The sequence below is a fragment of the Hypomesus nipponensis genome, chromosome 19 (genome assembly GCF_054491055.1).
Source record: "Hypomesus nipponensis isolate SF chromosome 19, ASM5449105v1, whole genome shotgun sequence".
NCBI lineage: Eukaryota > Metazoa > Chordata > Actinopteri > Osmeriformes > Osmeridae > Hypomesus > Hypomesus nipponensis.
In genome coordinates, this window is record NC_140379.1 from 9,335,001 (window position 1) to 9,354,943 (window position 19,943).

At 45.4% G+C, this 19,943-nt stretch overlaps 3 protein-coding genes across 8 annotated transcripts; all 3 read left to right on the top strand.

Moving 5' to 3' along the window:
• The first annotated feature begins 3,716 nt into the window (after window positions 1–3,716).
• Window positions 3,717–6,690, top strand: mrpl21 (mitochondrial ribosomal protein L21). The gene is made up of 7 exons (XM_084682238.1): window positions 3,717–3,844; window positions 4,123–4,183; window positions 4,464–4,549; window positions 5,026–5,189; window positions 5,345–5,397; window positions 5,543–5,646; window positions 6,528–6,690. Exons 1-7 carry the CDS (start codon window positions 3,748–3,750, stop codon window positions 6,590–6,592), a joined length of 630 nt encoding a protein of 209 aa, XP_084538364.1. The 5' UTR covers window positions 3,717–3,747; the 3' UTR covers window positions 6,593–6,690.
• A 243-nt stretch (window positions 6,691–6,933) lies between these two features.
• On the top strand, window positions 6,934–8,475 carry LOC146246869 (ras-related and estrogen-regulated growth inhibitor-like). Its single transcript, XM_084682884.1, has 4 exons — window positions 6,934–7,180; window positions 7,342–7,398; window positions 7,566–7,639; window positions 7,933–8,475. The coding sequence occupies exons 1-4, from the start codon at window positions 7,060–7,062 to the stop codon at window positions 8,473–8,475; spliced, it is 795 nt and encodes a 264-aa protein (XP_084539010.1). The 5' UTR covers window positions 6,934–7,059.
• A 1,606-nt stretch (window positions 8,476–10,081) lies between these two features.
• On the top strand, window positions 10,082–17,556 carry rnf166 (ring finger protein 166). Of its 6 annotated transcripts, none has more exons than XM_084683142.1 (7): window positions 10,082–10,241; window positions 10,598–10,750; window positions 13,694–13,850; window positions 13,936–14,048; window positions 14,365–14,479; window positions 14,677–14,787; window positions 14,874–17,556. In XM_084683142.1, exons 1-7 carry the CDS (start codon window positions 10,159–10,161, stop codon window positions 14,937–14,939), a joined length of 798 nt encoding a protein of 265 aa, XP_084539268.1. In that variant the 5' UTR covers window positions 10,082–10,158; the 3' UTR covers window positions 14,940–17,556. The 6 variants fall into 6 exon arrangements, with proteins under 6 accessions (XP_084539268.1, XP_084539269.1, XP_084539265.1 ...); XM_084683143.1 differs by having other exon boundaries at window positions 14,680–14,787; XM_084683139.1 differs by having other exon boundaries at window positions 14,677–17,556.
• The last annotated feature ends 2,387 nt before the right edge of the window (window positions 17,557–19,943 follow it).

Genomic DNA, 19,943 nt, shown 5'->3' on the forward strand with positions numbered 1-19,943 from the left:
ACATCTAAGACTTTGTCTTTTCTCAAGGCCAGTGAAGAGTGCAGTTCTGCAACGGTATTGGCTCTGTGTGTGACTCACACATGCTTCCCCTGGGGCTCTCTGATAGGTTGTGTGGCCACCTGGGGTCCTCTGATAGGCTGTCTGGTGAGCGTGCTCTGTTCTGCTCTGTCTGGCTGATGGCTCCTGACAGCAGGAGTCTCGCTGCTGCACACAGTCTGAGCAGCTCGGCCTGGGATGTAGCAAACTCAACACACACCAGACCTGTGACCTCAACCCCCCCTCCTCTCCCCTCTTTTCCCCTCCTCTCCCTTTTACTCCTCTCCCTACCACTCCCCCCTCCTTTCTCCTTCTCTCTCCTCTCTTCTCCTCTTCTCTCCTTCTCTCCACTCCTCTTCTCACCCCAACAGTGCGCTTGTTAACTGTCGCTCTCATTCAGACAAAACGAAAACAATCACTGGACTTAATGAGAACAGTCTGGAGCTTGTGTTTACACTTCAAAGCTGGCCGTGAGCATGTTTAATGAACGCTATTCATCTCTCTAGATGAACATACTCAAAGTCATTCATCCATCAGTTTTGACATAATGGGGTGTTTGATAACTCTCACACACACACACACACACACACGTACACACACACACACACACAAACTCTCACACAACACACATTCAGATATAGCTGTGCCATGGTGATAAAATAACTCTAAGAATAACTTCCTCTTTCTCTCTCCCTAACTCCTTTCCCTCCAGAGAGAGAGAGAGAGAGGCAGATAGAGAAGCTCTGTTGTGACCTCCAAGAGCCACTATAGGAATATGTCTTCTTTTCATCTCTGCACACACACTGCCGCTCTTGGTGTGTGGGTGCGTGTGTGTGTCTGTGTGTGTGCGCGTGCACATATGCTTCTGTGTGTACAGTGCTTCTGTCTCCTGGGGGATCAGGCTTTGTTTCATAAAGAGTATTTTTAGAAGAGAGACCTAGTTAAAGACGCTTGTTGCAGAGTGACAGTGATCCTCCACACCTATCTCCTGCTCTCTGCCGGGACGGAGCATTCGGGGGAATAGGATGGCCCTGATATAGCAGTCCAAATAATGATATTACAATCTGGGACTGCACACACATACTCTTCTCTTTTTTTGTCTTTCTTCTTCCCTATCTTCTCCTTCTCTCTTTTCTCTTTCCATCTCTTTTCCTGAGAGCCCAATTATAGCTGACAGCAATAGACATTCTCCTCTCTTCTCCACTTCTTTCAGGGTTCTGACATGGTCAACTAAATGGAAGCAGCTGGTTCTTGAAGATAGTCACACATTCTGGAGGACATTCCAGCTATGCCTCTTATTCTATGATCATGCCTCCACCCCCCCCACTCCTCTCTCATGGTTCTTCCCCTGCCTCCACCACACTCTCTCTCTCTTCCTCCCCCTCTGTGCCCTCCTATCCCCCAGGTGTTTTTGCAGTAATGGGCCATCTGTTTGTCGCTGTGGCAGGGGACCTGGCCTGTGGCCGTTTCTACATCGACAAGCATGGCAGCCATCTTCCAGACCATTTACACCTCCTTGCAGCGGGGGCAGGGCGGTTAGAGGACAGATGAATGAGAGATGGAGGAGAAAGAGGTAAGATAAAGACAAGGGGACAGGCCAAGGAGAAATAAGAAAGAAGAAGAGAGAAAAGAAAGAAAGAGAGACACAATTATAATATGTTACATGTGGATCATTCAGTATCATCCAGGATAGTGTCTCAGAGAGGGATGCGAATGTGACCTTTATTGATTGGACGAGGTGTGAATGGGCTGCAAAGAGAGAAGGATAGAGGCTCTGAGGCCAGAACCCAGGTGGCCAATCAGGGAGCTGACAGTGTTAACAGACGTGGGGGAAAGGGTGGAGCCAGTTAAAGCACTAGAGCATCCTCATCCACTTCTCTCTATCTCTCTCACCATAAACGTGCTGTTGCTAAGATACTAGACCCTCTCACTCCCACACAATCCTAAAGCAAGCTCATGCCTCCAACCCCTCCCACCCCCTCTCCCCCACGCACACACTACCTTTCATATGTTTTAGCAACAGCATCCTGTCATGGAAGTACAAAGACGGAAAGTACAAATAGAGACACACACTCACACAAAACACATCACACACACATACATACATGCACACACACACACAGGCACACATTTGGGCATCCTCCCTAAAAGCCAGGAGGCTTGGTGGCTAGGATATCAGTCTCATGCTGGTCCAGCATATGGCTGTACTCAGAAATCCAATATCACACCACACACACACATAAACACATGCAGTCCTGGAATTCTACATCTCAATTATTCATGGGACCTTGTGTGTGAGCCTGTGGATGTCTGAGGTTCAACCAGCCTGGAGGTCAACATAGAAAAAACATGGCTACTACACAGCTACTACATGCCTACACCACAGCTACTACACGGCTGCATCATGGATTCAAAATCACAGATACACCCACACATTCATGCACACACACACAAACAGATACACACCAATACATTCCTGTGATGACTTGATGCGTCATTTAACTTCCAAGAAACAAACAAGCACAGCAGGAGGTGTGAGAAAGAGTGAGGGGTGGAGAGAGAGAGGGATGGAGAGATGAGAGAGACCAAGAGATTATGGGAAAGAGAAAAGGATGGGAGGTGGAGGGAGAGATGACATTTGTGTAATTAGTTTGAGAGAGGAAAGACAGCAAGAGAGAGAGAGAGAGAGAGAGAGAGAGAGAGAGAGAGAGAGAGAGAGAGAGAGAGAGAGAGAGAGAGAGAATAAGATAGAGAGAGAAAGAGAGAGAGAGAATAAGAGAGTGAGAGAATAAGAGAGAGAGAGAATAAGAGAGAGAGAGAATAAGAGAGAAGGAAAAAGAGAGAGAATAGAGGGGGGGGGGGGGGGGGGGTGGTGTACTGTGAGCAGTGACTCAAGCCCTGATGCCAGATTTCTCAGATCTCTCCTGAGCTGGTCTCTATTGGTTACTCTCAAATCATCTGTACTCTCTTCATATCAAGGTGCACCGAGCTGTTCCCCTGACTCCCCCATCGCCTTCTACCCCACCCTGCCCCTTCACATTATATTGAAAACACAACTGAATTGACCTGGCTCTTGTGGATACACTGCACCAGGTCCACGGGCATATTTTGTACAAAGACAGAACAGAAAGATGCAGTGTTACAACGCCACCCAGTGACAGGAAAAAAACATTACACATGCACACACATAAAAAAAAATCAAATTCAATTCAATTCATTTAAAGTGCATAATATTAAACACTGTAAAGGTGTAATAGAATGCAATCCAAACATGTTTTTAAAGCAGGTGCTCTGTTGCTGTGGGGTAAGATCCCCGTATGTGTGTGTGTGCGTGTGCGTGTGTGTGTGGGGTGGAGGTGCAATTGTAAGAAGTGGATTGATAGAAGTAGATCTAGCGTTGTAATCCTTCATTTAATTTAATATGAAATGAGACAGAGACACCTTCAAGGAAGCAGTTGCAGGGAGACGGCAGAGGGTCGGTGTGAGAAAGTGTTCCCACTCAATCATATAATAAGTGTTCCGTCTCGGGTTTCTACTTCGTGTATTTCAAACAGAATCCAAAAACCATTTAACAAATATTTCATTTGACTTGTGGTTTATGCCTGTTAAAATTAACATAATATTGTCACACATTTTGGAATACTATTATGCTCTGCGTTACATATTGTGGGGATGGACATTTCAGTGACACCAAATACACTAGTCGAAAAGATGGCGGTGACTTTGAGGGGTGGATGTGTACAACTGCTGAGAACGTGTCGGAGTTTACAAAGTCAACATGTTCATGTCCCCGTTATTAATCAAATAGGTGGGTAGTGGTGACATTTACAAACGTGTGTTTAATTGATTATTTGTGTGGTAGCAGGTTACTTTAGCTGTATTTGAGTCCTATGTCCTGGAAGCTAACCAGTGGTAGCCAATTGTAGCTAGCTTTCTGCTGGCTAACATAACCTGAGGTGAACGTTATCTCATTGGAAGAGAGTCATTTAAAAGATGAATACGGCTGGTTAGGTAATATTACAGCGCCCTAAGGCTAACACGTCTCACAGACCGTTTGCTCACTGTGGGTTGTCTATGTTCTTTCAGGTGTCCAGTTCCCTGCGCTAATACGTCATTGCAGTTCTCAGAGCGTTAAGTTGCCATCGAGGTAATGATGACGGATGCGTGTGTGAACTAATAGCTACCTTATCAAATTACGACCTAATCGAGTTGCAAGCTGTCTATGACATACATTCATACAGCTGTGCACATCATTGCCTATACTCGACTTCTCTCTCTCTCCCCCTCTATCTCGTCTTGCTTTCTCACGTCATGCACTCACAGATCCCACTTTATTCAGGTTTCCCCTGACGTGATGTGATTGGTTGACAAGGAGATTTTGTGGTTATTACCCAGGGTTAATTTGTGTGTGTTTCCTTCCTGAATAGTTCAGTTCCAGAGACTTCCCTGTCCAGACCACCATGGCCTGAGTTGACCCCTATTGACCCTGAGGAGCAGAGACAGCAACACGCAGGTCTGAAGCGCACTGTGACATACACACACACACACACACACACACACTGTATGCACAAAACAAATTGGAAACGTTCACTTGATGTTCTGTAAAGTTCTGGCTTGTAACACTTATCACATTGTCCAGTAAATGTAGGCCACGTTACAATATAATGTAGTTTTTGTGACAAAGGTGTATTGTAACCCCCAGCATGTAAAAGTATCCTGATACCCCAGTATTAGGCTTCGTTCCACATTGTATGTGTGAGTGGTTCTCTCATTACACTTTATTGGAGATGCAGGCCGTAGGATATTGTTGTGTTCTAATGTACTGTTAGTGAAACACTGGAATGCAACCCTTGTGGTGTTAACATACTAAAGCCTCAACGTCTGCATCTGTTGTGTTTTAAACCTCCTTTCTGTCATATATCTGTCAATCACTATTCCTCTTCCTGTCTGTCTGTCAGCTGTAACTCCTCCTCTTCCGGTGTCCTGCAGCGGTGGTGCAGAAGGTGAATGGCGTGCTTGCCCAGGGTGATCTTGGGAGGTTGTTTGCGGTGGTGCACTTCGCCAGCCGCCAGTGGAAGGTGACCAATGAGGACCTGATCCTCATAGAGAACCACATAGAGGCCGAGTGTGGGGACAGGATTCGGATGGAGAAGGTGGGTAGACCACATACACAAATACATACACTAGAACCAGTAACAGTTGGTTGCTATGGTGATAGCTTGTTCTAACTCTAAGGGCCCAAATGGGGTCTGTGTCTTTAGAGTCTTCATTGATTAATCAAGTGTTATCTTGTCTGTCTGCTGTACAGGTGCTGATGGTTGGAGGAGAAGACTTTACTATGATTGGCAGGCCACTTTTGGGGTATACTGCACATGCACACGTAGACACACACATCATCTTTACAATGTAAAGATGCATGTGTTACCCACAATATAATATTCAAATTAATCTTACTGGTAAATACATGCTGACTAATCAGTCATGTCCCCCTCATGCCCTCCTGCAGCAGAAACTTGGTGAGAGTGGAAGCTACAGTGCTTGAGAAGACAGAGTCCTGGCCCAAAGTTCACATGCGCTTCTGGAAGAGACACCGCTTCCAGAAAAAGAAAAGTAGGTTCCATCTACTGCTGTAGGGGGCGCTAACCTTATCTACCATAGACTGACATGTCCTCAGCCTATAACCACCGCTGTCTTTATATATGTTATTGTATGGACTACAGAAGGTATCCCAGACAGTGATTCATTAGGAAAACTAATGATATTGATGCGCTCCAACTTTGTAATTTGATATAATTGAGGGCTTAGTCATTAGCCCCTTTTATTCAGTGTTCTGGATGAGATAGACAGGTTGGCACAGCGCTAGGTGTCGGACCAGACTGTTGTCTCGAACTAACTAAGCCTGCTGTAATGATGTCTGCCTGGCCAGCTGGCTCTATGTCTGGATGTGTACTTTGTCTAACTTCCATTTTTAAACCACAGTGTCTGTCTCTGCCTGCCTGCTTGCATGTCCATCTGTCTGTCTGCCTGCCTGTATCTATCTCTACCTATCTGTCTGTCTGCCTGTAGTATCTATCTCTACCTATCTTTCTGTATCTGCGTGAAGACAGAGAGCTGAGTGGGACCATGCTGTTTAGTTAGATTCTGTTTATAGTCTGAATCAGTGACCTACATTTCTCCTAACGTGCCAATTACACTGTGTTCAGGTCTAACACACAGTCAACAAGATCAGTGCATGTGGACAGGAGGACATTACTCCACACTTGATAGAGGGATGGAGAGAGAGAAAGTGGGAGGGGTGGGAAAGATAGGGTGAGGAATTGGAAGAGATAAGGGATTATTAAGAAAATTATTATTAGAAAAAATATCGAGAAATATACATACAATACTATCATGTGATATATTTGATATTGTTTTATCAGTGATTCTAATGTATCAGTTAACTTGTATGTCTGACTAATGGTTACTTCTGTCCTTTCTCATCTCTCCTCCAGTTGTTATCCAGCCACAGACCATCCTAAGGATCAACTCCATAGAAGTGGCTCCTATGCTCTCATAATTTCAGTTTCTGTATTTCTCTTTGTAAATATGCTTACTCACTGCGCTGAAATTAACAAATGGTTTGTGACAAATATGAAATAAAGTTTTCCAAAAGTGTTTACATCTGGTTTGTCTCTGTTCTTTTTGTTTTGTTTTAACAAAGTGTTCAGTTTGACTGCTCTGTGATCAACCATTTTGACAATTGAGGAAGTGCAGAAAACGGCTTTTTTAGGCTATGAAGAGAGGGGAGAAGGTATGAGTGGAGACAGACCAAGGAGTGACACTAACATGATGTTGCTGAGCTGTCTCGTCTGAGAGTGAGGAATCTGAACCCGCTGCCAGTAAAGGAGGAAACGCAACTAAGTGTGAGTTATGTCAGAGCTCTTGCTATCCTCTATGACCGGAGACCCGCAACCTGCCACTCCAACTATGAGTGGGAGACGAACTGTTTCATGGATAGTTATATAGTTACCAGTTTTATCGTCAATGGACAAAGAAACCATGACCACAAACTTCGGTTTATCTAAAACGCTTCGTAGGTCGGGTAGTCACCCATCCAGGACCGTCCGGATTGTGATATTGGGCCAAGCGGCAGTCGGCAAAACCGGTGAGCAAGCAAAGTCTGTCGGATAAGAAGTTGAAGTTTGCATAGAAAATACCTAAAATATGTTCATACGTGCTATTGTGATTCATGCATGGCGTATATAATTGTTAAATAAATTAGCCTACATGGTTGACTAAACTTTTTACACGAATTTGGTTTTGCAGCAATGGCTGTGCGATTTATCACTAAAAGATTCATCGGAGAGTACGATCCAACACTCGGTAGGTGAGGGCAGCCCGATTGTGAATAAGTGAAGCGGTCACTCTCAAATTTAAACCTTTACCACGAGGCTACTGCTATCATTAGTCAGTCTGAGGCCTAGATCTGCTAATAACGATCAATAATAATGTAGCCTATTGATTCCCATTTGTGTGGCACGTGTCTGCAGAAACAATATACAGACACGAGATGTGTATCAGCGGAGACGTGGCGCAGTTTGAGATACTGGACACTGCAGGACAGGTAAGGGTTCAATGCCCTGCAGTAAACCATTAGACATGTAGCAGAGATGGTTAGAAGACACTCATGGTTCCGCACGGCCGCATATGCACACTTAATATCATTGTTTGGCATTGGAGACACACACACACAATTTAACTTTTATATGTAAATGGAGAACCCTGTTCAGACTGGTGTTGTTCACAGAGACCATGTTATAAGCTGAAATCTACGTAGCTGCCTCCTTGATGACATCCTTAATGTTTGTGTCGGTCCAGCTGAGAGTTGTTTGTGTGTACGTGTGTGTGTGGGTGTAGGAGGAAGACGCCCTCCTGATCGAGGAGAAGATCCGCTGGGGAGACGCTTTCCTCATTGTCTACTCTGTAACAGACCGCTGCAGCTTTGATGAGGTCATGCGTCTCTGCTTCTTGGTTAACCACACCCATGCCAGTGGCGGCCGCCGCAGCGGCCTCGAGGCCCGCCCTCCGCCCATGGTCATAGTAGCCAATAAGAAGGACCTGGCATTTGACCGCATGGTGACCAGGGAGGAGGGGGAGGGCCTGGCACGGGGGCTGAAGCTGCCGTTCTGGGAGGTCTCGGTGCGTGACGGGTGGGAGGAGACGGCAGCTGTGTTCCAGGCCCTCTACGCAGACGTGCTCCAGCAGGGGGACTCCGGTCCGGCCTCCTTCCGGCGAAGGGGTGTGTCTAAACTGTTGGAGAAGATCCCTAGAATCAGCTCCGGACTGCCGTCTGCCCCCGCAGCTGGAATCCCTGGCCCTCCCCCTCGCAGCCTCGGCCCACCAGGGCCCCCCTCTCGCAGTTTCAGCCTCAGCTCCTTTAGGGACTTCCTGCCTGACTGAGGAGGAGGGAGGGGGAGGGGGGGGGTCTGCTTGACCAAATGAACAGTAGTTGGGGACATAGGAAAGGAGGAGAGGGAGAGAAGATGGGTGAGGACTGCAGCGGATGGGTGTGACTCTGAACCATACACTGGAGGGTAAACTGAATTGATTCGAAGGATGGACCAATGACAACCCTGTATCTGTAGCCTTGATGTTTCTTTGGAGGTTGTGATGGTATTTAAGATTATGAGACACAATATTATTAGACAAAAACATGAAATGTACCCTAACTAAACCTCAGAAACCATTCCTCATCTTGATCTAGACATGATACCTTAATCATGTTAGATATCAGAGATGCTGTCATCACTAGCTATGTTTTGTTAAGGTAGGAATTCCTAACATGCAACAAATTATTATTATATTGTTATTAAGAATGCAGAGTTTCCTGGACCTGTCTCTTGTTTTTCATAACAACAACTGAAAACCCAACAAATTATACTTATTACTCATCCAGCCCTACAATCTGACAGTGTCACTATTAGGACCACCTGCCTCAGAAAAGGCTGCTTGTGTAAGTATGTTTGATGTGCTGGAGAGGGACAGGGGTGAAGGAATGTGCTATGTGTTGGCTGTACTTATTTAATGTGGGGTTGGTTTGTGTGTGATGTAGGGCACACACAGGGGGGATCACATGTTTTCTTGTGAGGATAGGACGTACTGTATGTAGTGTGGAAGTAAGGTGTGTGTGCATGTGCGGGGTTAGAGGACTCTGGATGTGTGTGTATGGTGGTAGAGGACCGTTGAACCTGAGGTTAGTGTTTCACCCAAGCATGGAGGAAAGATTAGACTGAGAAATCTGGAGACCCTGAAGTCTCGGGGACCCAGACAACTCCCGCTGGTGCCCCCTGCTGGCTTTTCACCATGACGTTGTTTAGACCAAAACACAACATACAGGAAGGAGAGGAACATAATAATTTGTCATGCGGATCAGAACAGGTGAGGGGGTGAAGGGATGGAGTGTTAGGGGTTGTGTGATGGGGGAGGATGATAAAGAAGGGAAAAAAAGTAGAGAAAGATGGAGAGTGAGAGAAAGGGGTATAAAAATATACAGAGGGAGGGAGAGAGAGAGAAAGAGAGAGAGGGAGAGAGAGAAACTAGAGGGTAAAGGAGGAGACAGAAGCACACAGTGAGGGTATTCAATTAGCAGACCCTGACTCTAGCTGCTGTCAGGGCAGGTTAGCTGGGTGAGTTGACACATCCAGAGGCTGTGTTAGGGGCAGCTACAGGCCAGCCCTGGGAGGGTCCAGTCTGGCTTCTGGGCCGCACTAGGGGCGGAATATCTTTGTATATTCTAATAGTGAATTTGCTTCAAATAACTATGCAACTCACTTCAGTAAGAAACAACAAAAATAACGGAATGGTTCTACTGTATTTCAATATGTTAAGATCAAAAAGTTGGCCTACACCTTGCTCCCACTAATCCCCACCACCCCCACCCCACACTCCCGTCTGAATTGTGTACAAATAGGAGATGTTTTTAGAGCCTACCGGGTGAATGGGTGCTCATGACTCCGCCGTTTTGTAAGCTACCACGGATTTCAAAACGAGTGTACCACATCTCAATGCCGAATTGCATTGGTGACTGGGAGTGTAGTTCTAACCAAAAGAGCGTTCCGTTGAAGGTATTACACGAAGGCTACTATGGGACTTCAGTATCCAGAACGTAAAGCGTCTTTAAAAGGTTTTTGTTGTAGCTGGGACGCTTGTTCGCAAGTATCAGACCGGTAAAGCACTGCGCAAAATCACAAATCTTAGTAGCATGTGTACCTTCTGAACCGTTACCGTTTGACGGTTTACGTTGTTTTCACATCGAATAATCTACACAGCATTTTACCCGAGCTAGCTGTCGTCAACGAACAGTATATTTTCTAATGTTTACTTGTTTCCAGCTCCGGCGTGTCCTCTAGTGAAACGTAGCTTATCTTTGTCATTAGACATGTTTATACGTAGGATATTCATCCGTTAATTAGAGCACCATCTATGTTTTAATTTGCGGCATCTGTTCCCAAGGAAAAGAATATCTGTTGTCGAGAGTGAATAGCGAACTGAGCTTATTGTTCGTGATGGCGATGTTCCGCAGTTTTGTGTCCGCTACCCAGCTCCGACAGCATCAGCAAGCGAGCGGGGCATCCTCCGCCACGGCTCCAGGGGAGAGCGTCGAGAGCCAGTTCTCCTGCCCCATCTGTCTGGAGGTCTACCACAAACCCGTCAGCATTGCCAGCTGTGCTCACACGTGAGTACTTAGAAATGCAACTAATACAAGAAGCAAAGTGCGTTTATTGATGGTCTGTTTAGTGTCCATGAATCTTAGTCAAGAGGATGTTGGACAAAACATTCTTACCACAGCCTCGATGGCCGGAAATAGACGCTTCTATGGCCTTTCGTCCACAAAGCAAATGTTACTGTCCAGCCAAACCCTTACCGGTCAGACGCTTGGCACATCCAAACGGTTAATGGATAACTGTCTTTAAACACTGTGTGTGTGTATGTGCGCGTGTGTGTGTGTGTGCGTGTGTGCGTGCGTGTGTGTGTGGAGGGGGGGGGGGGGGGTCGTGTGTGTGTACGTCTGTTTAGGGGGAGCAGGGGAGCGGGGGCCATGTTGTGAGCATGAAGGGGGTTCTCAGTAGAAGCTGTCTGGGCCAGTGAGAAGGACCCGAAAACACATCATGTCAGATAAGGAAGTAGCCATGCAACACAATGCAACACTGCCCTGTTACTTTGAAAACAGAAATGGGGGATGTGTGTGTGTGTGATCTTGATATTTCTTCATCGTAACGTTTTTTTGTTGCTTTTCACTAGAATCATCAATTGGTATGAATTATGTATGATGTGTACACTAACTTCCCTCCCTCTCAGATGGGCAAGCACAGTCTTCCCATGCAACAACAACAAACCAATGTAAACTAAATACATATAATATACATGTGTGTGCATGTAGGCCTTGTTCTTCTTGTAAACTGATAAAGAACAGCAACCTCTCTCCAGAACTCCATTGTCTATTTGTGTCTCATCTTTCTTTCTTTCTTTCTTTCTTTCTTTCTTTCTTTCTTTCTTTCTTTCTTTCTTTCTTTCTTTCTTTCTTTCTTTAATTCTTTCTTTCATTCTCTCTCTCTCTCTCTCTCTCTCTCTCTCTCTCTCTCTCTCTCTCTCTCTCTCTCTCTCTCTCTCTCTATCTCTCTCTCTCGCTCTCTCTCTCGCTCTCTTTCTTTTACCAGACCCATTCTGCCCTTTTCGTAAAATGAATGTTTGATGAGGGAGTGACAAAGAGGCTTAAAATGGCAGTTCCACATGTGTGTGGGACAGTGAAACAGTGTTATCGTCTCATCTCATCTTGGTGTTCCTGACATCTCCTCTGAGGCTCACAGCGTGTTAGGCTTAACCAGGCTGAGCAAGGATGGTTTGGTCAGGTGTGGGTTAGGCTAGGCAGGGCTGAGTTGGGCTAGTCTGGGCTGGGCAGGGCTAGGATGAGCTAGGCTGGGCTGGACTGGACTCGGTTGGAATGGAATGGTATGGGCTGGATTAAGTTGATCTAGTCTGGGCTGGTCTGAATATGCGCTATGCTGAGTCTGTCTCTGCACCACAGGTTATCACTGCTGACTGCCCCCCCCCCCCCCCCCCCTCTACCAGTATGTTCATTGAGACAGAACTTAGCTCCAGTCAGCCTGTCAGTCCGGGAACAACCTTTATCTGTGTATCTATTAAAGTACACACCCCTATTTATATGTCATGCAGACAGACAGTGTCACACCCGCGCACGGGCGCCAGCCCTCTAGAGGGGGACATTCACCCTAGAGCACCTAGCACCAACCTTCTTCTACACTGGGCTCCACACCTGCGGTGATCAACACTTCCTATTTAAGCACTGGGTGTCCTTCCCTCTTCACTCTGTCATGAAGTTTGTTTGTGTAAGTACGCCTTCTTGGTTTTGGATGTTACCTTTGTTTCTGAATTACTTTTTGTTGGACTGAACCAGCCTCCTGTGGAGCACCCCTTTGTTAACCTTTTTTTGAATAAATCATTTTTGTTGCACCTGATCCGCGCTCTGCATGTGTGCCTGAAAACCCCGGCCTGACAGACAGACAGATAGACAAGCACATGATCTGAGAGGAGTGTATGTATTAGGAATAGACTAACTAGTATGCAGTACTGTATCACAGGGTGTGGAAGCACAGAGTACAGTGGAGTATCCAGGTGCAGTACTGTGTAGTATTATGGGGTGTGCTGGAGATAAGCGTGGTACAGATAGTGAGAAGAAGTTGGCCCTCAGGGCTCTGAGGACCAGCTGAACCTGCATTCATATGCTCTCACTACCCCCTCCATCTATCTGTCTACCACACTCCTCTCTCTATCCTTCTTGCTCTCACTTACACCCACTTTCCCACTCTCCTCTCTCATCTTTCCTCCCCTTTGTTCTTGCCATCTTCTTCCTTCCTTCCTTCCATCTCTACATCTCTCCTGAGGTAGTGAGCTTCCTTTTTGTGAACAGGAAATAGGGTCACCCCCTTGCAGGGGGAAAGAGAGGAGGGGTGGAGAGGAAAGGAAAGGAGAGGAGAGGAAAAGAGGAGAGGAACGGAGGGGGGTTAGATGAGGATAAACCTACACAATTAAGAATGTTTATCTCCCCCCTTATTCTCTTTGTTATGCCATACATCACCATTGTTCTAGAATCCTTTGTTGGGAGGGTGGCGTTTGTGGCCATACGTGTTCTGTATCTGTGTGTACATCATCCAATGGAGGCCTTTGTTTGGTTTTGAAACAGCAAGATTGTGTGTGTGTGGGGGTTTATAAATAGCTCACAAAAATGTCCCATACCAGGGGAAGGAGGCAGAACTAACTGTCCCTAGTTATCCTGACGCACACACACACAGGTACACATACACACGCACACACACAGAGTGAGTTTTTTTATACAACTGCTTCTATACCTAATGATAAAAGGAACAGAGTGTGGAGTGCATTCCAATATTGTGGACTTCAGTATTGTTGCTTCACAGGTGCTACAGTGGGGTACCCAGGCTCAGTGTGTACTCAATGTATAATTACCGTGGTGTTCACAGTGGGATTCTACTGAAGACACACTGGAGAATATCTCAGTATTTATTCATGATGCTGAACATCATCTGCGATGAGAGAGATGAATACTCTACAGCGCGCTGACCTCCCGTCTCGTCTCCAGGTTCTGTGGGGAGTGTCTCCAGCCCTGTCTGCAGGTGACCTCTCCTCTCTGCCCCCTGTGCCGGATGCCCTTTGATCCTAAGAAGGTGGACAAGTCCTCCAGTGTGGAGAAGCAGCTGTCCTCCTACAAGGCTCCCTGTAGAGGCTGCAGCAAGAAGGTGTATACTGACACACACACACACACACCGACACACACACACACTAACAAACTGAACTAACACCCTTCTCTCCCCCGCCCCCCAGGTGGCTTTAGTTAAAATGAGGTCCCACATCACGTCATGTACAAAGGTACAGGAGCAAATGGCCAACTGCCCTAAGTTTGTACCAGTGGTTCCCACAACACAGCCCATTCCCAGGTAAGCACACTGTGTGGGTATATTTGTACTGCTATGTACATGAGAGTTTATTGAAAGAGGTCATTGGATAGGAGGAGTATCTTTGCTGGATATGGACTGTGGAGATTTAAGAATACAGCAAACGTACAACTTCAGAGAATGGTTGTGATAAATGAGCGTGATAAATTGGTTCGGATAAATTAAGGAGAAATCTTGTCAAGTCTGTGTGTTTGTATGTGCCTGCAGGTGTACGTTCGGACGTGTGTCATAGCTATGAGTCAAAAGTTCTAAATAATCCTGAGTAGCTGATAGTAAACTGTTGCTGTTGTTGTTGCAGTAATATTCCAAACCGCTCAACCTTTGTGTGTCCTTACTGTGGTGCCCGCCACCTGGACCAGCAGGAACTGGTCAAACATTGCATGGACAATCACCGCAACGACCCCAACAAAGTGGTATATATGTGTGTGCGTGATTGTGTGGATGTGTAGTAATACTAGTTTATAAATATCGTTTTTAAATGTAAAAATTTAGTATTCCTGCTTTTGTGTGCATGTATATCTGTGTGTGGTGTGTGTGTCTGTGTGTGTGGTGTGTGTGTCTGTGTGTGTGTGGATGTGGTGTGGATGTCCATGTGTGTGTGTGTGGTTAGCAGGTGTGTCCTGTGTGTTCAGCCATGCCCTGGGGAGATCCCAGCTACAAGAGCTCCAACTTCCTGCAGCACCTTCTTCACAGACACAAGTTCTGCTACGACACCTTTGTGGTAAGGAGGGGAGATGATGAGATGGAGGAAGGGAGGGAAGGACAATTGTATTTTGCTGTTTCTATTTGTGTGTGTGTGTATTGCAGGACTACAGTATTGACGAGGAAGCTGCTCTCCAGGCGGCGCTGGCTCTCTCCCTGGCAGAAAACTGAGTCCACCACACACACACCTTGCTGCCACGCCTATCTCTGCCACGCCCATCTCTGTCACGTCCCTCAGTGCCCCTGTCCCCATCAGATGTGTCCCACTTTGCGGTTAGAGAGAAAGCAACAGAGAAAGTGAGAAAGAGTTGTGTATGAGAAGATTCTGCCAACAGGGTTAGAATCTTCAACATCAGCAACAATCCTCATTGTTGTCGTTTCTATGGAAACATCTCAGCATCAGGACCTCAGGACTGGCGTTGGAGTTCTGCCAAGACTCAACAAGCGATGGTGTCCCGCATTTGAGGAGAGTTGCATCTGTCAGTGTTCCAGAGACTGCTGTGTGTTTGTCTTTGTTTGTGTTTGGCCTCTACGCGCAGGTTGTGATTGGCTGAGTTCTGCTGCCTGCTTTAGGCATGACCAGAAGATCACAGATCTATCCATCATTCATGTAAACATTGTCACAACCCAAACTACTGCCACCGCCTCAAAACAATACCAACAAGCTACAACCTTTTTTATTCTAGATTTCTTGAGAATTCTAATCAGCATTTTCTACATAAATTATCTGTAGTTCTTGGTTTATAAGTACAGGGACAGACATCTAGGAATCAGTTTCTGCTTTTATCTACCTTTTACCTTGTTACCTTGATGCACTGATATTTTTATGATTCATCACTACCAGATAAAACAAAAAGAAGAGATATATTTTTTGGAAGAAAACAATGTTCAAATGGTGCACTATTAACAAGAAAGTAAAACACGTGTCTGAGGGGACTTTTACCTTCTTTTTACATCTTACCATTTGTACTGTTGTTGAGCAACGTTCTGGCTCTGCCAGGGAGAGGGAGAGCAAGCATGAACTCTGCACTGGTGTGGCGTAGTACACATACTCAGTCACTTGAGGGAGCCACATCCATAGGAGTGGGCCTTCACCACCACCAACCAAGCTCCAGAGATAAGGTTCTCTGCTGCTGTGCAGACAGGGCTATATGGCTGACTGAGGAATGATAGGTTTTTCTCAAATGACATTAGTGTGTGTCCGTGTAAAGAGAAGTGGGTATTCTTTGTACACCCTCTATTACACTACTGTGTAGATCTTACTCTTTCTGACCCCGCTCACCACGTGACAGAACATAACTGTGAGAGAGATGGCACAGTGGTCTGATCAGGTCAGAATAATGATGTCTTAATCAAAGGATGCATGTTTTCATAAAGGCCTTTGAACTAAGATGAAACTGTTAGTCTTTCTGACTGGCTTCATGTAGACGTTCTAGTTCCTGACAGGAACGGAGATCATCAAATACAGCAGGGACGAAGGGAGGGACTAAGAGAGAGGGAGGGAAAGAGGGAGAAGTTATACATGATAAAGGATGTGAGACTTTGCCATGTCTCTGGTATGGAATGTGCATTGTTGTGCTCTTTTAATTTAGTTGCAATATCTTTCCTACACAAAGAATGCATTGAAATGGCACTTTATGAATTCATTCAAAAATATATTTGAGAGATGAGCGGGAATTTTATTCTAGTTATTTTAGGTGTGACTGGAGAAACTGAATGAGTGGAGAATGTGTGAGAACCCTGTGTGTCCCTGTGGAGGAACCAGTGAGTGTTTCTGTAAAGTCACAGTATGCTGTCAGTCATTCAGCCAGTCAGTCGGTTCTGTTGTACAGAGCAGATGTGAAAGCAGGACAGAATGGGCCTCTTGATGATTGTTATACTGAGATGGTCTGAACACTCAGTCCAAGAGCACTCAGGACCTGATCCATCTATCCCAGGTCTGCCTGGACGCCAGTGTTGTGAGGAATGCAGATGGAGCGAGTGACGAACTGCAGACACGGAAGAGGATCGTGAAGCATGTCCCTCCTGGGACCCGGTAGATGGGTCAGACATCTTACTTTTTCTAGTTGATTTACACAAAAGGGTAATCGTTGATAAGGACTCTTTTAAGTGTGTGTACGGTGTTGTCTGGTCCACATCTATAGCTGTAGCATATATTTCGATTTATAAGACTTTTGATATTGCATTCTGTATTTAATTTGTTCCTGTTATGTTACATGGAGCCTGCTTACCTTCCCTTACCTCCTTATAAATTGATATGTTTCAACCCTTTGTATTGTTGCTTCCATGGATTGCCCATAACAACCATGACAGATTGTATCTTACTTATGGTGTCCCAGGTCTAGGGCCTGGACCTAGCCTGGTTCTAGCTTGGCTTGAGCATCAGGAACACCTGAACCTCGCCCTAGGTCCTGGTACTTGCCTGTAGAACAGGAGGCCGTTTTGGCTAGAGAGGAAGTGACTCTGGGTGCCATTTTGTTTTCCTGACACTGCAGCAGATGAGTCAGATTTGCTTGGTTGTTCTGGTGCTCGGCCTTGGTCTGGTCCTAGTTCTAGTCCTAGACTTGTTGCAAGGGAGCTGTCCATGCAAAAAAACAATGTAGTATTTGTTACGTGTAATTTCTTTGTTCTTTACATAGTAATAATGGGCATAGTAAAAGCAGTATAAGCCATGATGCAAGCCATGTGGCGTCTTCAGTTGTTCCACTGTTTCAACTTTAAGATATTATACTTAACTATGTATTTGTGGCAGTTTTTTTTCTCTCAGAATAAATAAACACAGACCCCATCCTATCTGCCTGTGTGTATTTTTTCCAGGACTCCTTCTTGTGTCTGCCTGTGTCTGTCTTACAGGACTCCTTCTGCCTGTGTCTGCCTGTGTCTGTCTTACAGGACTCCTTCTGCCTGTGTCTGCCTGTGTCTGTCTTACAGGACTCCTTCTGCCTGTGTCTGTCTTACAGGACTCCTTCTGCTTGTGTCTGCCTGTGTCTGTCTTACAGGACTCCTTCTGCCTGTGTCTGCCTGTGTCTGTCTTACAGGACTCCTTCTGCCTGTGTCTGTCTTACAGGACTCCTTCTGCCTGTGTCTGTCTTACAGGACTCCTTCTTCCTGGAGCTTGGAACCTTGGCTGTCTTTCTCTGTCTATCGTTCTTCTCTCTGTGTCTTTGATTTTCTCTCGCTCTTCCCTCTGTTCTCTCTTCTCCTTTTCTCCTCTCTGAACTCTTTGATGTTCGATGGGCAGCTATGCAGCTGCAAGGTGATCTGTATCAGAGGAGACTGATGCTGTGGTGTGTGTCTGTGGAGACTGACGCCGTGGTGTGTGTCTGTGGAGACTGACGCCGTGGTGTGTGTCAGTGGAGAGTGTATTCTCCTAGACCTCAGAGGGACGCGGCTCCGTGTGAAATACCCAGAGTTCCTTCACACGGTCCTCAGCTGAAGGCTTCAGAACGCTGCCCTCTGCCCTCCAAACCCTGGCTACCATGTCCTAGGTCTGGTGGCTAGTATGGTCATGGTCAGGATCAATATATTAATGTAAATGTTTATTACTCCTGCAGTTATCCTCCATTATAAGAATGTTTTGTGTAGCCAGTAATCGGGTTGGTGAGGACACTTAAAAATTATTGATTCATATTCATGATCACTTGTTTTTTAATCTGTTATCTTAAGCTCTGAAGGATGAAAGTTATACAAGAAAACTTTGGATAAAAAGTGTACACGGAATGAATAAAATGCATTGTAAATGTAAAATAGCTGACTAGACAGATATTCATCTATTAGTCATTTATTGTGCAGTTGACACAGAAACACTGACACAGACCGTACAGAAGAGAGTGTGTGTGTGTGTGTGTGTAATTTGTAGAACATCTATGGCTTGATAAAACAGCATGGTTTATATACAACAGATCAATGCATTCAGACTTTTAACTGGAACAAAGATTTATAAATATAGAAGATGGAGCCTGCTCGGGTCTCCAGGGAACAATGTCTCTTTACTGAGACAGCTTAACACTCTATGGAGCCAGACACAGCGGCGCACACACTGCTCTGCTCCACCCCCTCCCCCGCTCAGCGCTAGACCCATACCGGGAACCACCAGTAAACGTCCACCTATAGCAGTCTCCTCACACCCATCTGGCACTGAACCATCCAAGTCCAATACAATAAGATCTAAAATTGAAAACAAACTAAATTAAGACATACATCTTGACTGTAAGATGAGGTATTGTGGATCAGAACCTTGGTCTATTGTTTCATATTTCTTCTTTGTCTTTTTTTTTTTTTTTTGGAATAGCAAAGAAATCATGTGTAAAAACAAATCATCTTAAATCTACATAAAAACAAGTATGTCAATAACATAATTTTCTATGAGAAAATGTAAATCTATTTCATGGTAGTACATTGACATTTTATATGTAAAAAAAAAACCAAAAAAAGTATAGCAGCAAAACAATAGGAGAAAAAGCTTTTTTTTTTTCTTTCTTGTTTTTCATAAAAGGTTTGACACGATGCCGTGGATTGGTCCTTAGCAGCTTGGTAAGGAGTGTCTCTCCCTCTGTTCTGTCTTGTCTTCTGCTCACCTCTCTACTTGAACAATAAGACCTCAGCATCTAACCCTCCAGCCCAGTTTGGTGGCTTTGAGGGTCCCTCCCCTTTTCTCCTCCCTCCTTTCTCCTCCATGTCTTCTCTCTCCCCTCTCCCACTTGTCCTGCTCTTAGGCCCACTTCAAACAAAACCGCAGCCCAAGTCTTCAGGTTTGTGCAAAATCATCTCGAAAGCACCCCCTACCCCCACCCCCACCCACCCATCCCCCGACCAAACCCAGCACTCTTTCTGTTAAAAAATACACCATGTCCTCCCCATGACATTTTTGCTAATGTTTTACAATGTTACAATGTTTTCATTTTTTCATGAGTCAGCAAATCTGAACAAAAGTGCTTTCATCAAATGAAATGGCATTAGCAAGGATATAACTCTAGATAATTATACCAAAACAAAAACAAAATAAACAAAACTACAGACTGTAAATTGGTCAGCAAGGTTAGATGACAGCTTCTGTCAAGGGGTCTTCCTTAAAACCTCAGCCCCAGCAGTGAGCCCGTGTAGGAAATGTAACCAAGCAGTACACTGACTGAGCACATACCGGAGAGATATGAAGCCATTTTGACAGAGACCAAC